The sequence below is a fragment of the Crocodylus porosus genome, unplaced genomic scaffold (assembly GCF_001723895.1).
Source record: "Crocodylus porosus isolate Cpor-Errol unplaced genomic scaffold, CroPor_comp1, whole genome shotgun sequence".
NCBI classification, from domain to species: Eukaryota; Metazoa; Chordata; order Crocodylia; family Crocodylidae; genus Crocodylus; species Crocodylus porosus.
The window spans coordinates 201,742,561-201,765,309 of record NW_017728906.1 but is presented as its reverse complement, the minus strand read 5'-3'; the positions used below and the strand labels follow the sequence as shown (position 1 = coordinate 201,765,309).

The 22,749-nt window shown below is 44.6% G+C and overlaps 1 protein-coding gene across 2 annotated transcripts in view; it reads left to right on the top strand.

The window, feature by feature from the left end:
• The first annotated feature begins 6 nt into the window (after positions 1-6).
• FCHSD2 (FCH and double SH3 domains 2) overlaps positions 7-22,749 on the top strand; it is a 248,175-nt gene continuing 225,432 nt past the window's right edge. The window contains exons 1-2 of one of the 2 annotated variants that reach the window (XM_019530524.1): positions 7-50; positions 2,561-2,658. In XM_019530524.1, coding sequence (XP_019386069.1) covers positions 30-50; positions 2,561-2,658 — 119 coding nt within the window. In that variant the 5' untranslated portion in view covers positions 7-29. Of the gene's footprint in view, positions 51-1,183; positions 2,158-2,560; positions 2,659-22,749 lie in introns of those variants that run through there. The other variant, XM_019530523.1, reaches the window with a different exon arrangement.

Below are 22,749 nucleotides of genomic sequence, written 5' to 3'. Positions count from 1 at the left end.
AGCGGCGCGTGCGGAGCGCGACCGGCAACATGCAGCCCCCGCCGAGGAAGGTGAGGGCCGGGCCGAGGTTGGGGTGCGTGGCGGGGTGAGGTTAGGTTGCACCGGGGGGGATTGAGGGGGGGAAGGTTAGGTTGCACTGGGGGGGGGATGAGGGTGGGTGAGGTTAGGTTAGGTTGCACTTGAGGGGTAACGGTTGCCCTAGGGGGCTGGGGTGGGTGAAGTTAGGTTGCGCTTGCAGTTAGGCTGCCCTGGGGGCGTAGATTAGGCTGTACTGGGGGATGGAGGTGGGTGAGGTTAGGCTGCCCTGGGGGGATATGTTAGGCTGCCTTGGGGGGGTAGGTTAGGCTGTACTGGGGGATGGAGGTGGGTGAGGTTAGGTTGCACTGGGGGTAACAGTTGCACTTTGTGGGGTAGGTTAGGCTGTACTCGGGGGGGATAGGTTAGGTTGCCCTGGGGGATGGAGGTGGGTGATGTTAGGTTGCCCCGGGGGTAGGTTAGGTTGCACTGGGGGGTAACAGTTGCACTTCGTGGGGTAGGTTAGGTTGTCCTGGGCTGGGGTGGGTGAAGTTAGGTTGCAGTGGGGTGACCGGGGTTGGGGGTTGGGCTGCAGGGGACAGCCGCGACAGGACAGGGCCAGGGTGTGGGGTTGGCGGCCGTGAGGTTGGGTGTGTGGGTGCTGGTGGGGAGCTGGGGCTTCTGCCTAGGGGTGTTGGCTGGATGGGGCAGGCGACAGGAGGCCTGGGGGCCCGGTGCAGATGCGTGGGCAGGCTGAGGTGTGTGGGGAGGGCCCCAGGGGCTCTGGTGGGCGGCTGCATGGTGTGTGCCGAGGGTCATGGGGCGAGGGGGCGAAGGCAGGGCTGTCAGGGGAGATGGGAGGTCGCCCACATCAGGTGGTCCCTTGGGGTGTGCAGCGGGTGAGGGAGAGCCAGCTGCTTTGGCGGCTGTTTTTGGGGGGTTGCCTCATGTGGGGGCTGTAACCTTGAGGCAGGGGTTGTGTGGAGTTGGCCGAGGCGCTGATAGAGTGGCGTGCCGGGGGCAGGGGCAGTTTGGGGGCTGCAGGGGCACAGAGCCGTGGGGCGGGTGGGGAAGGAGCTGCCTGCAGGTGAGGGCTGCTGGGGGTCGGTGTTGTGTAAACAAAAGGCTGCAGGCGCACGGCTGTCTCCTGTCACTCCCAGCTCCCTGGTAGCCGGGTGGCCTTAGTGGGACGGCTCCCTGTCTTGCTCTTCTGCCTCTGTTGTTCGGAGGATGAACACTGCTCCTCTCGCAGGGTCTTGCTAACGCTTCATTGGGTTTTAGTTTGCATTGGGCAGCTTATTTATATTGTGTGTGCGTTCTGCTTCGCCTGCCTCAATTTTATTTCTGTGCAGATTTTCTTTCCATTGCACCGGTTAGCTTTTGCAAAGGTTTTATTTATTTATTTTGAAAGGGCTTTTTATTTAAGGCAAAAGAAGTTTCAGTATTTCCCTGATTAAAAATATAATTAGATCTCCCTCCTGCTTGGTCAGAGCACAGGGTGTGTGTCTGTGTGCGTCTGTGTGAAGGTGAGAGACGCGTCTCTTTCTGTAATGATTCTGGGGGATTATGGTTGGTGTTTGCATGGCGTGGGGGTGCTGTTGCTAGCAGACCAAGTCTGAAATGCTGTTCTGCTTTGCTTGAGAGGAGAGCGGAGGTTTGTGTCAGATCCTTCCCTTCACCACCTCCTTGTCTTTCTCTCTTCCCCTTCCCCCATAGTGGGACTGTTACACATTTTCATTTTTATGCATATGTCACATCTTTAGATGCATTGATTCTGTTTTTTTAGGCTGCCACATGGCTTCCCCTTAATTACTGAAGGCAGACATACATTCCAAGATGCCTTGTCTTAAAAATCCAGTTTTCTGTGTTCAGATCAACCTTTATTTTTGGTGCTGATGGTTATCACAACAGTCCCTCCCACCTCCCACCCCCTGCCAAATATCACTCAAGTTCCCTGATGACTGAAAGCTTGGCCTTAACATTGGGAGGTTCAAAGGACTATAATGCTCGTCTTAAAAATCTTTAGAAGTCAAATTTAAGGAGAAGAAGGGCTCTTGATCTGATGTCCTGTCAACCAGATGAATGTATTTAAAGGCAGCTTGTTCATGGAGCCATTTTAATCAATGCACATTTCATAATTGTGTAAGTTTAAATGTTAAGGTTTTGATTGATTGTTTCTTCCCCTGGCCGCCTTCTTTGTTTTAAGTCATGTGTTGCTGAACTGATGTTGCTTTAGACAGGCTTGTATTTAGAGGCCTGGAATTAAAAACCACACATATTTGTTGGTAACAGCAAGGCAGAGCTCTGAGGGGGCCTAATATATGAAATGTGGACTTTACAGGCCAATTCCAACATACATTCCTTGGCAATTATGTCTTTACATAGGATTAAATGACCTAACAAACTAGCTTTACACATGCTGACAATGTTTATGATCCCGTTGCCTATTCAAATATGCAAATTATAGTTAAGGACATAAAATATTGTTTTATTTTGAGATTGCAGTTAGAATCTAGAGAAAAAATATGGTCTGTGTTTTTTGTAGGTGAAAGTTACACAGGAGCTAAAAAACATTCAGGTTGAGCAGATGACAAAGCTGCAGGCCAAGCATCAGGCAGAATGTGATCTACTCGAAGATATGAGGTAAGGTTACAGAAAATGCTACCAGATTCCTGTAAGATCTCCTTTTGGAAGGACATTTGGGTTACAAAACTCCGGGAACTCATGATGGAATTTCCTCTTGGATTTCCTGCTTTGGAGCTGTTCAAGCTTTCACACAGCTGGAAATTATAACTGGAACTAACACAAAGCAAACCATTTTTCTTCTCTTCAATGGGGAAAGTTATAAAAATGTGTCATGAAGAAATCTGGAAAATATTGATCTCTTCAGCAGTATTTCTCTTCTAGAATAAGCTGACAGTTTAGTTTGCTTTTTGTGATGCTGCTAAGAGTATAAAGCAAATCTTTATAAAATACTTTGTAAACTGGTGAAGTCTTATAGTTAGCTACAAGTAATTTTAGATGGCGTTCATTTAATATAAAATGTGAGATATTTACGTTGATATTGAAATATTATTGTTGTATTCCTTTGCATGTTAGGATCAGTGGAAAAGGTCCGATAGTAAAAAACCCCAGTTTTGTTTGTCTTTTAAATAACATGATTCTCTTTTAGTGTTTTGTGATCAAAATGTCTGTGAGGAGTAGGACACACTTCGCATTATATGGGGAAATAAATCAGTAACCCTGTTTGGAGGTAGTCAGCTTCTAGACTGGTTGTACTGTGAAACAGTCATATTCATCAATACAACTATTGCTGTCCATCTCTTTGGCATTATATAGTCCACTCATTAAATGAAAATCCTGCGTGAGTGGAGATGATTTGTTTTTAATGAATAAATAATATGTAATTAAGTGGCAGTTCAACTTCAGGAGGATATCATACAGGTGCTATCTCCATGTATCCCTTGCGTATGAAACCTGTCGAAACAGAAATTCACCCATTCATAATCTTATCAGATCCCCACTTTCTTTCCTGGCTATTGAAAGAAGCTTCTTTATGGAAAGATCACAGCATCTATTATCTTGGACTACAAGTAGTGACTGTGCATTGTTTACACAGTAAATACTGGTTAATGAGTAGCAGACTGGTATGCAACAATTTTTTTTTTCCTTGGATAAGAACTTAATTTTATAACATCTGCACCTGCTAGCCTGGCTGGAGCCCAGTTCTGCCCAGCATTCCTCTGGTATTCCCTTAGTTCACAGAGTTCAAATTCAGGCCCTTGTTGGTGTGTTTTACTGGAGCACAGAGCATAAATGCTGTCATATCGTTAAACAATGTTGAGTTACAAGTACAAACTCAGATTTCAAAATCTTTCTTGAACTAATTCGGAAATCTTAATTTTTCAAATGTTTTGTGGCTTTAGAAACTGGTTTGGGATATTAATTTCAGTGAAGTGGTCACTGAGTGTACATAGTCTCTTCATCAACCTTGTTGCAAGCATTTTGCATGTGCAGAATTACTCTGTGGATTTACAGGTTAAGCATTCTTTAAACATGAAATGATGTGATAGGTTGTGACAGCTCCGTTACATCAGTGATGTGTTAAAATCTTAAATATAAATGGAGAGAGAGCGAGGAGAACTTTTGCCTAAACTCTAAAATGGCTTTGTTTATGATTCCTACAGTTCTTTCTTGGCAGTTAGATGCAGCTGGGGTTTTTTTTTAGGACTATAGGACCATAAAATAAAGTTGGTCTGAATATCAGGTCCTGCAGCTCTAGTGGGCGTTGCTTTCTAAAAGACTTCAGAAACCTGGTGATGCAGGTGTATATTCTGCAATTGGAAATGAGGCCACCTGGAAGAACACTTAACAATTTTTATTCATAACTTTACATACATGGCCAATGAGATTGGGTTGGCACCAAAGGATCCATAGGAATTTTTAAATGAGTTTTTGTTTTAAAAACAAGCAAGCATTATATAGTTATGCAGAAACTTTTATGACCTGAAAAGACATCTGTCCAAGCCACCTGACTCCACGGGAAAGGGGTGAGGGGTCTATTTCTTTAGTAGCAGCTTGAATACCTGAAATGGGAGGGGGAGCTGTACTCTCTTCCTTGAGCTATTGCTGACCTTATTTGTAGGAGTTGGAATACAGAACCCTGCTTGCAGTGTTTCGGCAGGCGGGCAAAGAAGAACTAGTTAAAAAAAAAAAAAAAAAAAAAGGGTATTTAAATTATGAATAGGGCTTGTCAGGACTAGGATATAAAATATATTTTAAGTTGTGCTAGCTGGTATGCTTTAATAATGCACCTTTTATCCTAGTCTTGACAAGCCACTGATGCTTCCACTCCCTGCTGTAGTGAAAGTCTGGTGAATTCACTGAGCGGTGAATCTCCACTGAAGGAATGCAAGATGAGCTCATGACTCTGGGCCCTGCGTCAGGCATGGGATATGTATACCCTGCGTAGGGGCATCAAGTCCTTTTTTTGGTCCAGTATGGTAACATTGTTCTGGCTTCGTTATAGGAAGACTGCCTGCCATCATGGGGGAGGGATCGGATTTGCCCCAAGACGATTTAAACTTGGCCTCTTTAGCTCAGTGACTCTATTCTGGCAGCTCTTCAAAGCTCCTGTCTGTCTAGAAGCTCTGTGATGGGTTTGCTATCCTCATTCAGTATGTTCAGACCATAGACAACCAATACAGTCCATTTTCTGACTGCTGGTCAAGTGAATGATTAAGGGTTCAATGTATTATCGAATTAGATGATTTTAAAGTATTTTCTTTAGATTTTAAACCTTGTATATTTTAATGGAGCGACTGTGGTGGTAATGTTTTCCAAAAGAGTATAACGAGTATCTGTTTACAAGTAGAATACAGGGGGTTCATGTGGATGTCCTAGTTCATTTAGGAAATGCATATTTGTCTTTTTCTCCAGCTGTATAATTGCTGAGGACTGCATATGATGCATCTGAATCTAATACTTTAGGTGTTTAGTGATAGTTGTTAAATATTATTCATGATACGTCTTATGTCTAAAGTGTTTTTTGTTTTTTTCATCAAATCAGTTAACCTTTTTTTTTTAATAGTATGCTGTTCAACTTATATTTTCCCCTTGTTTCCCCTTAATGCGAGAGAATGAGGTTTCTGTAGTGGGCAAAGCTGCTGCTGCATGAATTGACTATTTTTCTGATTGGGTAAGATATAAGCACCCTGTTCAAATTCGCTGATGACACCAAGCTGGGGGTAAAGTGATACACTGGCAGGCAGGGACCACATCCAGGCAGACCTGGATAGGTTGGAGAAGTGGGCGGATCTGAACAGGATGCGGTTCAACGAGGACAAGTGCAGGGTGCTGCCCCTGGGGAGAGGGAACCAGCATTATGGTTATAGGTTAGGGGCTGCCTCTCTCGGCAGCACAGAGGTAGAGAGGGATCTTGGAGTCAAGATCGACTCCAGGATGAATATGAGTCACCAGTGTGATGAAGCAATAGGCAGAGCCAGCCGCAGCCTATCCTGCATCAACGGGGGCATCACTAACAGGTCCAGAGAGGTCTTGCTCCCCCTCTGTGCGGCGCTGGTCAGGCCGCGGCTGGAGCCCTGTGTCCAGCTCTGGGTGTGGGGAACCTGGAGAGGGTCCAGAGGAGGCCACTTGTATGGTTGAGGGCCTCCGTGGCCAGCCCTATGAGAAGAGGCTGAGGCACCCGAATCTCTTCAGTCTCCACAAGAAGAGACTGAGGGGGGATCTCGTGGCTGCCTGCAACCTTATCAGGGGCCAGCAGCAGGGACTCGGGGAAAGTCTGTTCACCAGGGCCCCCCTTGGAGTCACCAGGAACAATGGCCACAAGCCGAGGGAGGAGAGGTTTAGGTTAGATATTGGGAAGAACGACTTCACTGTAAGGGTGGCCAGAGCCTGGAATGGGCTCCCTGGAGAGGTGGTGCTCTCGCCTTCCCTGGACATCTTCAAGAGGAGACTGGGCAGGCCCCTGGCTGGGGTCTTATGACCCCTGCCACCCCCAGTGCTCCTTCCTGCCCATGGCCCTCCTGACTCATTGATTCTATGATTCTATAAAGAGATGTTCTTCCTGTAGTCTAGAGCTATAGATCCTGTTGGCTCTGAAATTTGAGTGTCAGCTGATTGTACGTTGTGGGGAAAATTACATTATTTTTGATTGAGATGGAACAGCATGATAGTAGTCAGTCCTTTCACTTGCTGAGTTCTTGTTCTTTTTTTCCAGTTTTGATATGTATTTGGTCTCGATATAAACGCTTACAGGCATTTCTTCGGGTGGCATAATTACCACATACCTTTTACAGCAGGGGTGGGCAAAATACGGCCCGCCAGGCCATTCTATCCAGCCTGCGGGGACCCTAAAAAACTTAGAAAATTAATATTTATCTGCCCCTGGTTCTTGTCAGAGTCTAGCAGGGGCTTCTGGCCTGGGACTGTGGGTCGGTTCATGGCTGTGCCAGTGCAGGAAATTCAGGTAAGAAGGGGGGCGGGGGGAGAGTGGGGACAACTGCGGGGATCTCCCCAAGCCAGCTCCTGCTGAGCCCCATGGTCTGGCCATGCAGCTGGGAGCTGGCGAGTGGGTTGGGAAGCAACAGTGAGGGTGGGAGTAGAAGCAAGTGGGAGTGTGGGGCCAGCGCTGACACGGCCCAGAGCGGGACGATAGGAGCATGGGACGTGGGCTAGCAGGGGTCCCTTGAGCCAGGCTGGGCTTCACCAGCAGGGGATGGGGGAGCTGACCTGGCTCCATAGAGCCCCTGCCGGCCAGGACCCTGTGCTCCTGCTGGCCTGCTCTGGGCCCTGCCAGCGCTGGCCCCAGGACACCGGTGCCAGCCCTATGCTGCTGCTGGTTCCCATGCGCCCACTCATGCCCAGTGCCCCAGCCCCACGGTACAGGCGTGGAGCAGTGTGCAGCCCCGACCTCATGCTTGCCCGCGGAGAACAAGCTGGTGCTCAGCGCAGGGGAAAAGCAGCCTCTGTCCCTTGTGGCCGGCCCTTCTTGCTGCGGCTGTTCACAGCCCGCATGGGGCTGTTCTGCCTCTGCGCCATATCAGCGCCACTCCATGAGGCAGCTGTGGCAACGGAGAGCAGGCATAGGTAGCCCCGCGTGGGCTCCGAGCAGTTGTAGCACGGGGCGCCAGCCACGGGGAAGGGGAGCAGCCACTTTTCCCCCACGCTGAGCCTTAGATTGTTCCCCAGAAGCTGCTGCTCGGTGTGGAGGAAAGCAGCCTTGCCACTGCCGGGCGCTGTTTGCTGTGGCCACCCACCCGGAGCCTGCGCAGCACTAGGCTGTGGTGTGCCTGCTTCACCACTGCCTCTGTGCTGGCCAGTGCCGCAGCAGTTGCTGTTGCTGCTGGCCTGTCAAGTCCTTTGGATGCGTTCTCATTCACTACTGTTGCACTGAGGCATGCAACAGAAGAACATTTTGGTTGTAAAGGCTGGAAGGCAGTCAGACTTGGGGAAGAGAGAGGAAGCGATCCTTTGGAAGAAGGGGGAGGAGTGTGTTTTGGCTTAGTCTGAGAAGACGGGGACATGGTCATGTGGTGGAACAGACCAGCAGGCGGGATGGGGAGCTCTGGGTGGGGGAAGAATTTGACAAGGGTTTTCTAGATTGGGGCCTCAACCCAAAGGTAGGAGTAGCTTGGCGGAGATCTTTCCTGGTGTCTGACTTCTGTAGGGACAGGCCTGACTATGGCTGAATGTGATGGGTCTCAAAATGCTGAATTTGCACACTAATAGCCGTAGATCTCTGGTTGCTGTTAATACAGCATGTTATATACTGAATTGTTCTCTGCCTAAGACGGTTACAGACAACCTCACACTATTATACTTCATACTTTCCAATGGAACTAGGCTACGCTTCTGTAATCTCACAGGTTACTGGGTATGTGTGTGGTAGTTTTTAGCAACTGGGGCTGAGTCAAACTACTAACAGAGAGAGAAAATACGAACTGGCTTCATACAGATTTTAAATGTAGAGGAATATAGTAGTTGCATCTCAGGTCATCTGATGTATGCCACTTGGAAAATCCAAGCATAGTGTGAAGGACATGTTGCAGAACAGGAACTGAGAAAACGTAAGATTGGGTATTAAAAACAAAATTATTCCTGCATATAGATACTGAAAAAAATAGAAGGAGCTAAGCCTGCTAAACTGAGGCAAGTGTTATATAGCCACTATTCCAAGACAGTGTGCTGGGGAGAAGTATAGTGTCTTCCTCTTCCCAGTACGCAGCTGCTGGGAAGAGGATTCCTGAATCCACTCTGTGGCTTCAGCATTATTTGTGTTGGTCCTTGCCTAGCAGATGTCCAATAAATTCCTCTTTGCTTCCTGGAAAGGAGAAGGAACTGTAGCATCATCCCCTTCATCACCCTCAAGAACTTTCCGGTTACTGCAGGCAGGGGGGTCTCTGCTGCTGTGTTCTGCTCCTTGGATTTCTGGATGCATCTTTACTTTTCTTTTTTCCAGGGCCATCCTCTAATGCAAGGCTGTCTGGTTTCTGAGTGACTGAGGGATTGTAGCAGGAGGCTTGCTGCTCCCGCTACTTTAAGAGAAGGCAGATTGCAGGTGGCAGTCGGGAGTTACCTGACCAAAAGTGGGGTGGGCTTACAGGATATAAGCCCAGAGCCTGAGCTGGGGTGGAGGTTTGACAGCTGAGATATGAAGAACTCCTAAACAGGGCTGCAGCCAGGTTCCTGGCAAGCACTAAGCTGGGGTAAGCAAGCGGCTGGTTGGGAGAGCAAGTGGGGTAAGAGACCCGTAGTCTGTAGGGGGCGAGAGGCAGAGTCAGCAACATGTAGCTCAGGAGGGTGCAAGTGTCAGCAGGGCCAGGAAGCCCAGAGGTCTCACTGGTCCAGGAGCAGAGTCAGGACTTGGAGATGGGCTGAAGGCTGCTGGAGATTGGCAGGGCCAGGGGAGCCCATGAGTCTCCAGCTGGCCTAGGAGAAGGGCCAAAGATCAGAGGTCACAGCCAGAGACTGAGGGAGCCAAGGAGCCTGTAGCTAAAGAGGGGCAAGGACTGGGGCTGGGACACTGCAACCCAGGAGGGGTGCATGTCAGCTGGAATAAGTATCATCTGCAAGGTGTGGGCTTAGGCATATGCCTATGTATTGGGGAGGAGGAAGGCCACATAATTAGCCCTTAAGGCAGAGACACCTGAGCTCAGGAGTGTGAGATCTGACTTGGGAAGCCCTGGGGCAGCCTCCCTTTCCCTAATAGATAGATAAATGTATCAAGACATGGCAGGTGAGAAGGGGAGATTGCCCAAAGAGAACCAGGGTTAGAAATGGCAGAGGGGGCTCCAGGGGCTTGAACCCTGTTACAGGGATGCACACCCCCTAGGCCTTGTGGCAAACCACTTTGCAATGGCCACCCTACTGCATCACTTTGGTGTCCCAAGCCCCCTGAGTCCCCTAACCATGGCTTCTCTCAGCCCTGTGGGCCATGCCATATTGCTCTGCCCCCAGGGACAGGGGCAAGAAGCAGAAGCTGGGGGGCAGCACTTAGAGATGCGCCTAGGGCAGCAGCAGGACAGTGAAGGGGGGCAGAGCCTGCACTGGGAGCGCAGGGGTCACAACTTAGCACCTTGGGACTTGCATGTGGCCCAAGGCTGGCAGTTGGACAGCCCTGCTCTAGTGAATGGCTCTGGTGCTTGTCTCTGCCCCCTGGGGATTTTTTTGCCAAGGAAAAGCAGGGTGAAAAATCAGATGCCAGCTGGTGCCAGGGGTTTTTAATGGCAGCAGTTTTTGCTCTTCTCCAGCTTGGAAAAATGAGTGATAGGGCAGGAACTGGAGCTGACTCTCTGCAGACTCATGAAAACAGTATTATTATACTGTTTGCATTTTTAAGACTTTCTTTGTGATCAGGTGATCTAAAGAATTCATTTTTTCCCCTTTAAAATGAAATCTTCAGAAATTGAAGGCATTTCTTCCTTCCCAGGAAAGAGTTTCCTTCTTATTGAAAATAAATGAGTGATCTAATTTTATGTTTAGAGCTCTGTCTACTTAAATTGAGTAGGTGCAGCATCATTCTTTTAATGCAACATTGCAACACAACCTTTTGCAGAAGTCCCTCTGAACATCCTTACATTTAAAGTGCACCAGAATTACTGATTGAGGCACATTATCAGTAATTAGTCATTTAATGAGATGTTCACATTCTTGCTGGAATTAAATCCTGGTGATGTTTGGACTGGAACTGCTAGAGGGAAGGTTGGAATGTTCTTCAGTAATTTTGCCGACCGAGTGTGGAAGTCCAGATTTTCAAGCAAAGAAAAAGAAAGTTTCAGTATAAACATAGCCACAATATAGTGATTCAAACCAATCTTGGCACACTGAAATGAACTGTAGTGCCTTTTTATTCTTGTCCCAAACTGGTATAAAGCAGTAATGGGTTTCTACTTTAATACTGGAAAGTAGCTATAATTTTGATTCACTTGACAGTTTTAATTAACAATTCTGAGTTCAGTTTTTTGTAATCTGCAGTGCAAATGATAAGAGAACTATTTTTGTTCTGTTTATAGGGGGAAAAAATACCAAGTGTTGTTTTTAATATTCTATTTGGACTCACTTCGGTTCTGAAGTGAAATACAGTTTTGTTTTGTTTTTAAATATAAAAAGCAATTCTAGTACCTAATGAAGAACTTTTAGATTAAGGGCTTCTGTTTCCCTAACAGCTTGCTGCAGACCTCAATATTTTTCCATTAGTAGCTAGTGAGCACAGTACTGAAGTCAGCATTTATATTGGGCAGTGAGTAAAAATAAATTAGACTGCTAAATGAAACAAGTTTGACTGTTGGTTATATTTTTAGTGTTGACAAAAAATACTTCTCTTCAAAATCATTGTCTGTTCCTCACATCATAAATTCTCTTTGGCACTTTACCCCATTATAGTGCTTATAGTGGTTAACCATTATAGTGGTTAATTCTCATTTTTTTCCCTCTTAAAATACTGTTTTTATGTAGGTACCTAGAGTTCTGGATTTATTGTGTCCTCATATGTACCTAATACATCTGGGCAAAACCTTCTTTATTGTAATATCCATAATAATAAGGCAAGATGTGTTCAAAGGACTATGTTTATTTAGTTTGGATGTCAGATATATAAATAGGCATACACGGGGTAAAATTAGGAATTACTCTTTTTACCCTACCAACTAATAAAGGTTTTAATCTTGAGAGAGATGAGCGTTGCTCTCTAGTTCCACCTTGGCGTCTTAGTAGTTGAAGTCACTTAGCACCATTCACAACTGAGCCCACAGTGAGGGCAGCAAAAAGGACCTCCTGGGTGTTTGTGTTTGGAAAAGAAATACGTGAAATCTGGTGATTTTTTCTCTTGCCTTAGCAGTGATTCTGGTTTGTTTTCCACTTTTGTGTCTTCTGCGGGCAGCACTTGCAGCTTCTTGAGCTTTGTCTTCACTAAGGCAACTTTCTAAGCAATTCCCACTTTTGCGCAGAGGGCTTAACGTAGTTTTATTTTAAACAATGTCAGTCTTGTTCTGAGTGGGTGTTTTATACACGAGAGCTACTCTAATTAAAGTGCCCGCGCCTCCTGTATTGGCTTTCACACACTGAAAAATGGCGTTGGGGGCACTTCAACTAAAGCTGGTCAAACGAGCTTTAGTTAAGTTGTCCCCATTGCCATTTTTCAGCACATGGATGCTGATACACGAGATACTGGAGTCTGCTGGAGTATGGTATAGGGCTGAGTGAAACGGCAGCCTTCCATTTCTACGGAACAGCATTTCATTTCAAATTTTATTTCAATTCGAAACTGCTGTTCTGTTTCATTTCATCGAAACAGTGATGCTGTTTTGACGTTTTGCCCATACACTATAATGGGAAAGCTCAAAACGGCCTCTTTCATCTGCCAAGCAGATGGGAGGGCTGTGGGGCCTGTTCCAGTCCTCCTGGGGCTGTGGGCCCCCGATCTGCCTGCCAGATGAAGGAGGGAAGCCAGGTGGTGCTGCCTGGGACCGGGAAGCTGGGGAAGGGAACTGAGCCCGATCTCTCAGTTCCCCTCCCCAGTGCTACACTGGGGAAAGAAACTCAGCCCAGCTGAGCTAAGTTCCCCTTCCCAGCCCAGTCATAGCACTGGGGAGGGGAACTCAGTTCAGCTTGGCTAAGTTGCCTTCCCCAGCCCCGATCGCAGCTCTGGGCCTAGTTCCCTTCCCCTGTGCTGTGATCAGCTTCCTGCAGCCTGGCCGTGGGAGGTGGGAAGAGCCAGGGCTGTGCTCCTGGCTAAGCCACATGAGGCTGCAGAGCCACTGGGAGCACAGCCCTGGTTCTCTCTTGTCTCCCACCACCTGGCTGCTGGCTGCTTTGAAACTTTCAAAATGTTTCAGCTAGCCTCATTTTGTTTCAAAGCCCTTCACTTCGATTCGATTTTGCTGTTTTGAGCTCGAATGAGTTGAAACAGTGTTGAATTGAAACAGCCGGCGAAATTTCTCACAGCCCTAATGGTTATTACCGATTAAATGAGCCTGCTCCAATGCACTGTGCCTTGCTGCTCATGTATAGGTGCCCAGTAAGTCTAGTCTAGGTGGTGCTGAAAGGCCTTGTGAACATGGGGCTCCTGTCATGGCTAATGCTGGGGCATCTCAGTAGCAGACAAGAAGAAGGAGAAATTTTGTAAAAATTCTGTACCGCAGGCAGTGTTACAAGCTTGGAGGAGGAATAACTTGGCTGTACTAGACAGATCACCCATTGCTGCAAACGCCTGATAGTAATGACTCCATCTGAAATGATGCAACTGATGAAGTGGTTGGGACCATCCAGTATTCAGCAGAATTTTGCGAAGTATAGGGTGGATATAGGTTAATGTAGCCGATCAACCTAATAAACGCTTTTTTTTTTTTTTTTTTACCCAAAGATCCATTTGCCAACCTCTTGATGATACATTGTGTGAATCTTTCTTTTAAAAATTGGATACCTGGGTTGGGTTCAAGACCAGCTTTGGAGACAGAAGAAGACAGGTACTTGGTCTTGTTTTCAGTCAGGACTTAATAAAGGCATGTGTTGTCTCGATACCAATGAAGGGGAAGCTTTTCTTGGTGAGTTATGTCCTCAAATTCTGCAGACTGTAATAATGCCTCATAGGGAGTGGTGTTCTAGCCCTGGATATGGCCAGCACATTGCTGTTTTTTTGGATTCTTTTGGCAGCTCAAGTGCTGCATTAACTGCTTCTGCGGGTTTGTAACTGTTTATTGAATTAAACTGATGTTGCTGCTGGTATTTCTGGTGGACTTTTCCACCCTGCTTTTGTATCCTTTCATGTCTGGTAGATGTGGTCTTCCAGTTAATAAATGCTGAGCTGTTTTTGTTTTTAAACTGGGTCAGGTGATGAATGTGTTCAATATGTTGTGGTTTCTCTTCTCTTTGTCATTTTCTGTAGTCCAAAAATACACAAGGGGAACTTTTCATGTCTATATTTGGCAACACAAAAACCGGTCTGTAAGGGAGAGCAGCAGTACCTGATAATCTCCCAACTGTAGCCCAGAGCAAAATCATCCTGGTTGGGTAGCATTTACTGCAGACATGGGGCATGTCTACATGAGATGCTTTCAGCACAGTAGTCTAATTCTACTGCGGATTAGTGTGGCAGCTAAAACCTGTGCTAATACGCAGTAGATTTAGTCTGCTGAGAATTAGTATTAAAAAAAAAAAGACCGTTTGCTTGCAGTAATGCACAGTAGCACTGATTTACAGCACATTTAGTACCTGTATTTACAGGCACTAAACTTAGTGCCGTAATCGTGGCGCGTGGATGAAAGTGTAGACACGCCTATGGTTGGCAATGCATGCCTATGCCTTGTGGTAGCAAAAGAGCACTGCCCAATGGCTTAATTAAAATATATACGTATAATATATGGCTTAAAGCCGTTTGTGTGTGTGTATATATATGTATGTATATATATATATGTGTGTGTGTGTGTGCGTGTGTGTATATGTGTATATAATATAAAAAAGCCATGTATGGCTTAAAGCCACACACACACCCACCCCTTTTGTAAATTTTGTAAAATTCCAGGAACTAAATAGTAATAAGTTTTATTTTTAAAAAGTTAAATGAAGATCAGTTTACGAACATTCATTTGTAATATTTTTGAGAATCAAATATTACATGACTGATTAGTGAAATTAAACTTAACTAAATCCCCCCCCATTTTTTCCTGTACTAGTTGTGAGAGTTGTTAAATGTAGACAGCAGATTTTAAAACTCTAATTTTAATACTCTAAGGTGTTGCTAGTAAGCCATGTAAGAATCTTTTAGGATCTTTTATCTTGCTCCTTCCTTCCCTTGGTGCCTGTGAGAAAATATTTATGTCTGGGCTCCACACTCTACAGCAGTTGTTCTTCACACAAAGTCTCTATCCTCCCGCGCTCTATGCGGCAAGCATCCTTTTAATGAGAAAGGAAAAAATGCTTCAGAGTCTAATTTTATGAGAATAGCTCAACCATGCAGAAGGCTTTGGAAGATTTATGGCAGTGGAGCCATTAGATATAGTTCATTTCTAGCTCAAATGCCAGATGCGAGTCATTCATGGATAGTGAATAAAATGTTTTGGCACTTGGGAGCGTGTTTAAATACATATAATACCAAACATAAAATAGTTATTTATTGGCTCTGATATACTCTCTGCCCGTATCCAAATAAACAATTTCACTTGAGGGCAATGCATACTGTATGGTGATTTCAGTTCAAAAGTGTGTGTTTAATGATATTTGAGTGTAAAGTTGTGTGAATTAATGCATGCTCTGTGGGGGAGCTTCCTAGAAATGTTGGGAAAATCAGGCATCTATTAAATTGCTTTACAATTATCAGTGTAAAAAGTACATGTAAACATAACATTTTCATTAATTTTGGCTGTTGGAGACTAAGGCATTTGACAGGTCAGAGGAAAACAACGCTTAAGTTTTCCCAGCTTTTATTGCTATTATAATTGAAAGGTAACTTTTATTTGTGAAGTAATTGATACCCAAGAGAGAGTGATTTCTGGAGTTGAAAAAAATTATTCTGCAGGGCTGTATTTCTCTTGCTGTGGATGCAGGGTCTCCCTTTCTCATAAGCCGGAGAAGGGAACAAAGGCTGAGATTCTTGGGTTGGAAGTACTCGAGGAAGGATGTCAAGCAGCTGACACAGGGTTGTGGTGGTTTAAAGGCAGTTGTGTCCTAGTAAAACCAAGGTGTAAATTGAACATACAAGAAAAATGACAACCTGTGAGCACGCAGCTGCCATGCCACCCCTGAGCCAGAGGCTGCTATCTTGTGAATGTACAGTATTCATTTTAATGTCCCTGGATACAACTTGCTTTATGATTTAATTGTAGCAGCAATGGTTACTTGAGCATGTCTTCGTGCTGCTCTTTCCTTGTTTCTCCTGGTCCAGAGCACCACTCTCCTGTGGGTAACCCATTAGATTTTTTTTTCTGTTCATTTCCCCAAACTGATCTGTAAAATGATATTGCCTGCTTCACTTGCAGCTCTCCAGGAGCTCTTGGTGTTTCCCAAGACCATTTCCAGACTGCTTTCCTCTAAATTTATTTTGCTGCTTCTACCTGTGCTGTCATTAGTGTAATGAGGCTGGAGATGGCTTGGTTACAGCAGTAATGTAATTTTAATGTGTTAACTATTTAAGGGATTCTTTTTTGCATGGATCAGTTTGTATGTGATTGTGTAGGGTTAAACTAAAACAAATGATCTTAGTTGACAGAATAAGTTTAGATGGCAAGGAGCTGTAGCAACATCGATGTTCTCCTCTGCTTTTCCTTCTTTTTTCCCCCTTTGGTTTATGTAGCACTTTTATACTACTTCAGTTCATTGTGTGCACTGTAGTACCCATGGTACAACTTTCCAGGTTTGCTGCAATTGTACATGCATGAAAGAGAGGGAAGGACAGTCATAATACCATGTCTGAGAGCACTTAGAAGTGCCGTTGCGACATTCATTGAATTGTGAAGGCGTTATTCAGTTGTCAAAGAAGACTTTTTGGCAATCACTATAAAAGTATAATGTGCAAAATGGAAAGGAGAACCATACAGTATAAATAATAACACACTGAGCATCAGTAACAACAAATTCTGGACCTTTTGCTTTTTAATCATAGTACTGACAAGTAATCGTGTGTAGAGTGGCAAGTCTGCTCACTCTGCCGTACTGGAAGCTAGAATAGGTAGGTAGTCTTCCAAAATAGATACGCTTCCCTGGGGCATCTAACTAATAAGAATTTCAGACTCTGTTACACCTTCATTCGGTGCCATAATTATTCCCCTAATAATACCAACCTCATTTCCTGAAAGAAAACAGCAGTGTGTACAGCAGTTGCCCTTGCTGCATGCTGTTGTGGGTGTTAATTATCTGCCAGGTTACAATGCTGCTTTGTGTCTAGCCACTAGGGTATAATCTCTGCCCCTTCCAAAACCTCTGACTGATGAGAACCATATTATTGCCCAAAAAACCTACCATCAAAGCTATTGAACTGCTTCAGGTTTTTGGTTTTTTTTTTAAATTTTTACATGTTTCTTTCTGTGGTAGTGGAAAAATATAAAATACTGATTTTTACTGTTTTTAGCTCTCCATCTTCTCTTACCTACTTTCCTTGAAAATTTCCCACTGGAGGTTTAACTGGTGTGACTTTTTTCAAATGCATGTGCATTAACAATATGAAGTCAGGGGGAGGTGGTTAGCTGTGGTAGTCCGAAGTTGGGCAGAAGGCAGGGCAGAGGTGGCATGTTAAAGGCTAATTTGTTCAGAAAGGCATGCATTTTACAGGCCACAGCTTACTTCAGTAGATGCTGTGAATGGACTTGCAGCGAGCAGGGGTGCTAAGCAGAAAGGAATAAAGTCATTTAAATACAAAGGGTGGGGGAAAAGGGAAGAAAGGAGGGGGCAGTGCTCCGAGAAGTGGAGGTCAGTTGGAGATTAGTGGGGATCTCAAACAAAGCAGTCAACCCATTGATGGGCATAGGGGTTATAAAAGCTAGACCCAGGTGGTGGGGTAAGAATCCAGAGTCTCTGTTGCGACCGTACTGAAGACAACCAGTCTGTGGTGTTCTCATTCCAGGATTTTGCATTCAAGTTGTTTGTTTTAAAATTTTATTTTTTTTAAGAACAGGTACTTTGAGGTCAGAAATGAAATGCCCTGGGAGGTGAAACTGCTTGCCATCAACTTCTGTGTCTTTCTGGAATTGATGGCAGATTAGGGTCCATTCCTCCTTCGATGTAGCAATTGTCCTGTTTGTCCACTGCAGACAGGTGCTGTAAGCAGGTGATGGCATATATAATGTTGGTAGAGGAGCAGGTGAATGAACAGATGTTCTGATCCATGTTGTTTAGGCCAGTGACGATGTGTGCTGTCCTGATGAGGGTGCACAGCTGGCATCCGAGTCCATTGCAGGGTTAGGGGCCTTGGTGAGAAGAGGAGTTACGTTGCTGGGGAGATGCAGCTTGGAGTGGCTTTAGGTCAGGTTGTCAAACGTGTGGCCCATGGGCCGGATCTAGTCCCCAGTGTTGTCTCTGTCTGATCAGACCCATATGAGGCTCAGTGCTTAGCCATGGTACAGGGCTGGCCTCAAGGCAAGAACAGGCCCATGGACTCCCCTCCTCCTCTCCTTCCCCCATCAGTATATGCAATCTGGAGCTGCTCTAGCCAGTCTGGGACCTGTGCTGCATGTAGCTGGAGCAGCAGCAATGCTGTACATGGTGACTTCCCCAGCCAGAATGCATCACACACGGTGCCTGCTCTGGGATGTCCTTTGCATGTGGCACCTGCTTTAGCTGCAGCCGGTCCAATATTCACACTGCATGTAGCACTTACGGGTGCCATGTGCTGCGTGGGTCCGAGACTTGCTTCATGTGCAGTGAAGTCTTGGAGATGCCAGGGCAGGTGCTGCATGTGGCATAATCTGGCCGGATGGCCCTGTGTGCACCACAGCTGCTGCTCTGGCTGAATTGTGCAGCACAGGGCACCCATGCAACTCTGGCCCCAGATTGCCTGGAATAGCCCCAGGTCTGGTATGCTGGGGAGGGAGAGGAGGAGTGACTCCATGGGCCTGATTCGGCTCACAGACTGGCCCCATACCACTCATCCAGATACGGAGGGAGAAAATCACAAAACTTTCCTTTCCTTTCACTGTTACACCCTGGGTATGTAGTTGATGACAGAAATATTGTTCGACCATTTTTGGATGAGCAGCAGTGTTCGAGCAGAATGTCCATGCCAGAAGTAACTTAAAAGGAGAGGATCTACATCTGAGCGAAAGGGGGTGGTGATTTCATATGTGTATGGTGAATTTTTGGTAGTCATTGAAACCAGAATTTTTCAGTTTAGTAGAGCCCACAACTGTTGAAAAAGGCTTGCAACTACACCTTCTTTATTATTTTCTTTTCACAAGAGCAGCTGATCGATGTATTAGAAGTGATCTTCATTTTTCAGCAAACACTAAATTCAGCGAAACAAGCATGTCTCTAAGATTTTTGTTGTTGGTTGCTTTTTTAGGTGTGGATATGAAAGGCATAATAGAAAAATGTGCTTATGTGCTTTACACAGAATGACTTGTAATAGTCTGCCTACGCATCTGGCACGTGGTTTACTGGCTGGGATTATCTGGGCATCTCATCTAGTCACTTCTTTGCCATTGCAAAGTTTTTGGGTGTTCGTGGTAATGTGGTCTCTTTGTTTTTTCTACCAGTGGAACATTTTTGAGGAATCAAATATTTTGCACAATTAAAATTCTTGGGCATGTAATATGGAATTTAAGTGATACCTAATATCCTGTAAAATACAAGAGGTCAGGCTACATGAATTGATTCCCCCTCCTTGCCTTGTTTTCATAAAGGTTTTAGAGAAAAAAATCACAGAAAAGTTTAGCAAAATATTTATTCTCTGAAAATGACTGGTCAGAATCTTTTCTGAGGTGTTTCCAAAACTTTGAAAAGATGCAACAAACCAGCTGGACACAGTGCTGTGCTTTGGCTCCCACATGACTTACTTTGAAAAAGTAATTTGATGATCAAACGTTGTTTGTATTGCTGCAGTGCCGAGGGAGCCAAGGCAAGGACAAGGGCTGCCATTGTGCTAGCTGCAGTTCTGCGAACAAAACCAAGCAAAAATGGTGCCTGCCTCAAGTTTACAGTTCAAGTACAAAGTAAGAACAGCTGATGGGTACATATAAAGGAATGCAAGTGCTCTACTCAGCTTGGTAGAAGATTCTCTCAGCATAAGCATGGCAGTTGGTGGGCAAGTGAAATTCAACCAACTCCAATGAAATCGCAGTTGTGCAGAGGCACGGCACTGCTTGGGTTACTGCTTTTGTCCGAAGTGGAGCCTTGTAACCGTTATCCAGATATGCTAACGTTTATGCACAAACACGCACCTGACTTCTTAACATGGGATACGCTCAGTAACGAGGCATACAAATGGATAGTGTTCCTTGCTTATGAGAATCATGTGTAATAGCTGCTAAAGGAAAAGCCTGAACCTAGTGGTGAGTATTTTCCTTGGGTGGTATCTTCAGAGGTCTGGTTTTAAGAGATCTCTTTAAGCCAACAGGAGGAGCATGGAAGAGAGTGTGCGTTTCCAGACATCTTTAGTCATCTTTTATTTCAGTGAATTTTTATTTAAAATCTCAGTTTTTCCCAGAATAGGTCAAACTTTAACAAGTATTCTGCATTTTTAATAAGAATAGTTTGCATCTTTTACAAATGGAGATTTGATTATTAACATAAACCCTGTTGAGCATGGACTACATTGTATAGAGATCAATTCTTGAAACGAGAGTGAGGATTATATATACCTGTTTTATTTTTGTAATCATTTTAAAGCTGCTGCTCCCCTTGCTTCGGATGATAAATATGTATCCACTGAAGCAGAGAATTAAGAAACATATTATCTTTTGATTTCTGCTATTGTCTAGGTATTAAGAAGTCCATTGTTCTCAAGCATAGTTAGAACCGTACAGATAGCAAACTTAAAGACTAATGCAAAATCAGCTCCTAACTCACAACTATCAATTTTAGTGCCTCTACTAAAAGTTAGTGCTTTCTTTTGCTAGTTGGCATTTACTTTTATTCATCATCACATTTCTTGTTATCTTAGTGAATATGTAGTGACAGTGTGATGCACAGCTCTTATTTTTACTTTTCCCAAATGCAGTTTTCTCTAATTAAAGTGTAGTTGGTGAAATAAGTAATATAAACAGTCTGAATTAGAGTTCATAATGTATTATGTTTCTCTACCCTACATGGATTTCTGTAATCAGATTTGTTCCCCCAGTTTTTCTTAGGTTATTTCCCTATTTCCCTTTAATTATTTCCACCATGATTGCTAAAATAATTAAGGACAGTGAATAAGCCTAAGGAGGGAATGCAGAGAAGTCTGCAAGATACATTTATGATCTTGGCCCAGAAAGAACAATTCACAGCTCTTAAAAATACAAAATACTGTTATTGACTTGTGATTTATTTTGTTGGGATTTTTCATTCTGGTTACTAGGTTCTGTCAGCTAGTGGTCCATATGTATCTGGTGAGACCCCAGCTGGAGGACTGTGTCCAGTTCTGGGTGCTGCACTTCAAAAAAGACGTCGAGAATCTTGAAAAGGTCCAGAGAAGGGCCACAGGAGTGATGAAGGGCCTGGAGGACAAACCTTTCAAGGAAAGACTAGGGGATCTGGGACAGTTCAGCCTGCGGAAGAGAAGACTGAGGGGGAACCCGGTGGCTGTCTATAAGTATGTAAGGGGTGAATATCAGGAGCTGGGAGAAACTGTTCACTAGGGCTCCCCAGGGAAGGACAAGGAGCAATGGCTATAAACTCTCAGAGCATGGGTTCAGGTTGGATGTAGGGAAAAACTTCTTTACGGTAAGGGGGACCAGAATCCAGACTAGACTTGCCAAGGAGGGGGTGCAGTCCCCAACCTTGGAAGTCTTCAAGAGGAGACTGGACAGACACCTTGCTGGGATCATTTGATTTCATCAGTATTCCTGCCCAGAGCATGGGGGTTGGACTCGATGATCTTTCAAGATCCCTTCCAGCCCTTAATTTCTATGATTTTATGATCCAATGCTAAGAAGATGCAAATTTCTTTGATCTGGGAATTGGCTTCAGTGTAGCTCATTAAATGTTATAATCACATGGCAGTGTATTTGTAGCTCAACTTCACACTTTGGATTAACCACTTAGGTTGTTAATTGGGACAGTCACACACACACAAAACAGTGTGGATGGCCAGTTTCAAAGCTTTTAAAATCAATATTAATTTTGTGTGTGTGTGTGTATTTTTTTTTTCCTTTTCTCCAAATCAGCATGTGACTTTTTTTTACTTCTTAGTTTCTCACACCAGCTGCACAGATGATGAATAATATATAGAAATACAATTAACTACACAGGTGGTTAGTAGTGTTCGTTTGAAGTCAGAAGCCACTTGCTCTAAGGTGCCATCCTGACCTCTACCTTCTCCCTGTCACAATAACTGCAGAGATAAGTTGGTTTTTTTGTTTTTTTTTCACTTCGAATCACTGCTTTTTGAGGCTGGTGTTACCCGTAGCGCTTCTATTACAAGTGGACAGATGGAGGAAAAAGTTGAAGGAAGTAGTACATGTATTACTTGTATTAAGTGAAAACCACTCCACCTTTTTGCTTGTTCTCTAAGCTCCAGTGATGGTTATAATCATGGTGGTGAAAAATTATTCTTTTGTACTGTGTGGTTTCTTTTTCATAGTCACTTGTGAAAATATTCTTTTGATTCCTTTGTTCATCTCTCTTCTGCTTTCCATTCATCCGAGGAGATGAATTTCACAAAGAAACGGAAAGAATATTTTCACAGGTGACTGAAAAAGGGAGAGGAAAAAATAATTCCTACAATCTCTTCCAGTACCCTTAATGGAAACTAACTTCTGTCTGCTTCCTAGATGAATTTATGTGCGTTTGACATGGGGTGAGAAGCTAGAAAATGGCATGTCTTGTTAGAGAAAAAAAACACAGGCTGGAGAAATCAAATCACATTTAATAGACTGTATAATGCAACTTTAGCTTAGTTGTGTTTCTGTGCATTGTTTTATCACTTGCACTTTTTTCTTGTTTTTCCACCAACTGAGCAAAATGGTTTCATAGATTTCATAGACATTAGGGCTGGAAGGGACCTCGAAAGATCATGGAGTCCAGCCCCCTGCCCAAAGGGCAGGAAGTCAGCTGGGGTCATAGGATCCCAGCAAGATAAGCATCCAATTT